The 1,716-nt window shown below is 62.8% G+C and overlaps 1 protein-coding gene across 1 annotated transcript in view; it reads left to right on the top strand.

Annotated features, from left to right (window-relative positions):
• Positions 1-600: 600 nt before the first annotated feature.
• DTX1 (deltex E3 ubiquitin ligase 1) overlaps positions 601-1,716 on the top strand; it is an 11,884-nt gene continuing 10,768 nt past the window's right edge. Inside the window, exon 1 of the mRNA XM_035898375.1 lies at positions 601-859. Coding sequence (XP_035754268.1) covers positions 601-859 — 259 coding nt within the window. The remainder of the gene's footprint in view (positions 860-1,716) is intronic.

Here is a 1,716-nt window from a genome sequence, read left to right as displayed (position 1 = left end):
CCCGCCAGCTCTGTGGGGGTGATGGGGACAGTCCCCCAGCCGCCACCAGCATGGTGGTACCCGGGGTGACCAGTGCCATGGCCCTGTTTTGCAGGTGACACCCCCCTCATTTCCCACCGGTGATGTGCTGGGGAGCAGGGACAGCTGTGGAGCCACCAAGGATGTAGGCTGAGTGGCGGGACACGAGGAGGAAGAGGAGGAGGGGATGTTGTGGGGACAGCACCGTGGTCGTGTGCCCCCTGTATCATCTGCAGCCACTGGTCACCCTTGAGCCGACGCAGCCCAGGGTGGTCCCGGTGACTTTTTGGAGCCTGAGCCCTGCCAGTGCCGCAGGGAGGAGGAAGGGCCGAGGAAGACGTTTCGGGTGATGGATGGCCCCAGCCCAGTGCAGCAGCCCCGGGGGAGCGGGACCAAGCAGCTTGGGGACCTCGGGGACCTGGCTGGCAGCGCCCATCTCTGCAGAGCCCCGCAGCATTTGCTCTGCTGAACTGCGGAGCCCACAGCCAGTGGGAGCCGGGAGGAGGATTTGGAGGGGCTCCAGGTGAACACCACATCCCTGTGCCGGGGTATGGCACAGGGCTGAGCCACTGTCTCCCCGGCATGGCGCGGCAGGGCTCGGGGGCCATGCTGGCCTCCGGTGGCCTGGGCTTTCCCCCCCAAAACATGGCCCGCGTGGTGGTGTGGGAGTGGCTGAATGAGCATGGGCGCTGGCGGCCCTCCTCAGCCGCCGTCTGCCACCACATCGAGAATGTGCTGAAGGAGGACGCCCGTGGCAGCGTGGTGCTGGGCCAGGTCGACGTCCAGCTGGCGCCCTACGTCATCGACCTCCAGTCCATGCACCAGTTCCGGCAGGACACGGGTAAGGGGCTGGCGCTGAGCAGGAACATCCATCCACCCATCCATCCGTCCTTCCACCCATCCATCCATCCTTCCACCCCAGTGTGTATCTGTTTATCTGCCTGTTGTTCCATTCTTCTGTCTGTCCAGCTGTCCATTCATCCATGCGTCTATCTCACTGCATATTTGTTTGTCATTCCATCCATCCTTCCTTCCATCCATTCATCCACCCTTCCTTCCATCCTTTCTTCCATCCATCCATCCATCCATCCATCCATCCATCCATCCTTCCTTCCATCCATCCATCCATCCTTCCTTCCATCCATCCTTCCTTCCTTCCTTCCTTCCTTCCTTCCTTCCTTCCTTCCTTCCTTCCTTCCTTCCTTCCCTCCCTCCCTCCGTCCCAGTATACTTCTACTTGTCTGTCACTTCATTCCTACGCCCATCCATCCATCCATCCACCCACCCATCTGCCTGTCCATCTGTCCCTCCATCCCAGTGCACACGCCCTCCTCTCCGTCCATCTGTCCCTCCCATTCCTTCTCTCCTCCCCTCACCCTGCTGGGTTTTGCTCCCCCCAGGGACCCCACGAGGCTCCTCCTTTCCTTTCCCCCTCCCCACTTTCCCTCTCCACTGTGGCCCCCTGCCCCACAGGGACGTGTCCCAAAGTCCCTCCATCCCCTCTCACCCCCCGTGGGGTGCTGTGGTGGGTGATGTGTCCCACTGGCCACCCATCTGCCCCATAAAGCTGCTCCATCTGGGGCCTCCAAGGAGTTGGGGAGGCCCCAGTTTGGGCGCTGGGAGCTGCAGTGGGCACTGGGCTGGTTGCAGCCATGCAGCTGTGGCAGGCGGTGCCTGCCCGCCGCCCCCGCCGGGGCG

This window comes from Egretta garzetta, unplaced genomic scaffold (genome assembly GCF_000687185.1).
Source record: "Egretta garzetta isolate BGI_Z169 unplaced genomic scaffold, ASM68718v1 scaffold7, whole genome shotgun sequence".
NCBI lineage: Eukaryota > Metazoa > Chordata > Aves > Pelecaniformes > Ardeidae > Egretta > Egretta garzetta.
Note: the sequence above shows the minus strand (reverse complement) of the source record. Positions and strands in the feature narration are given on the sequence as shown.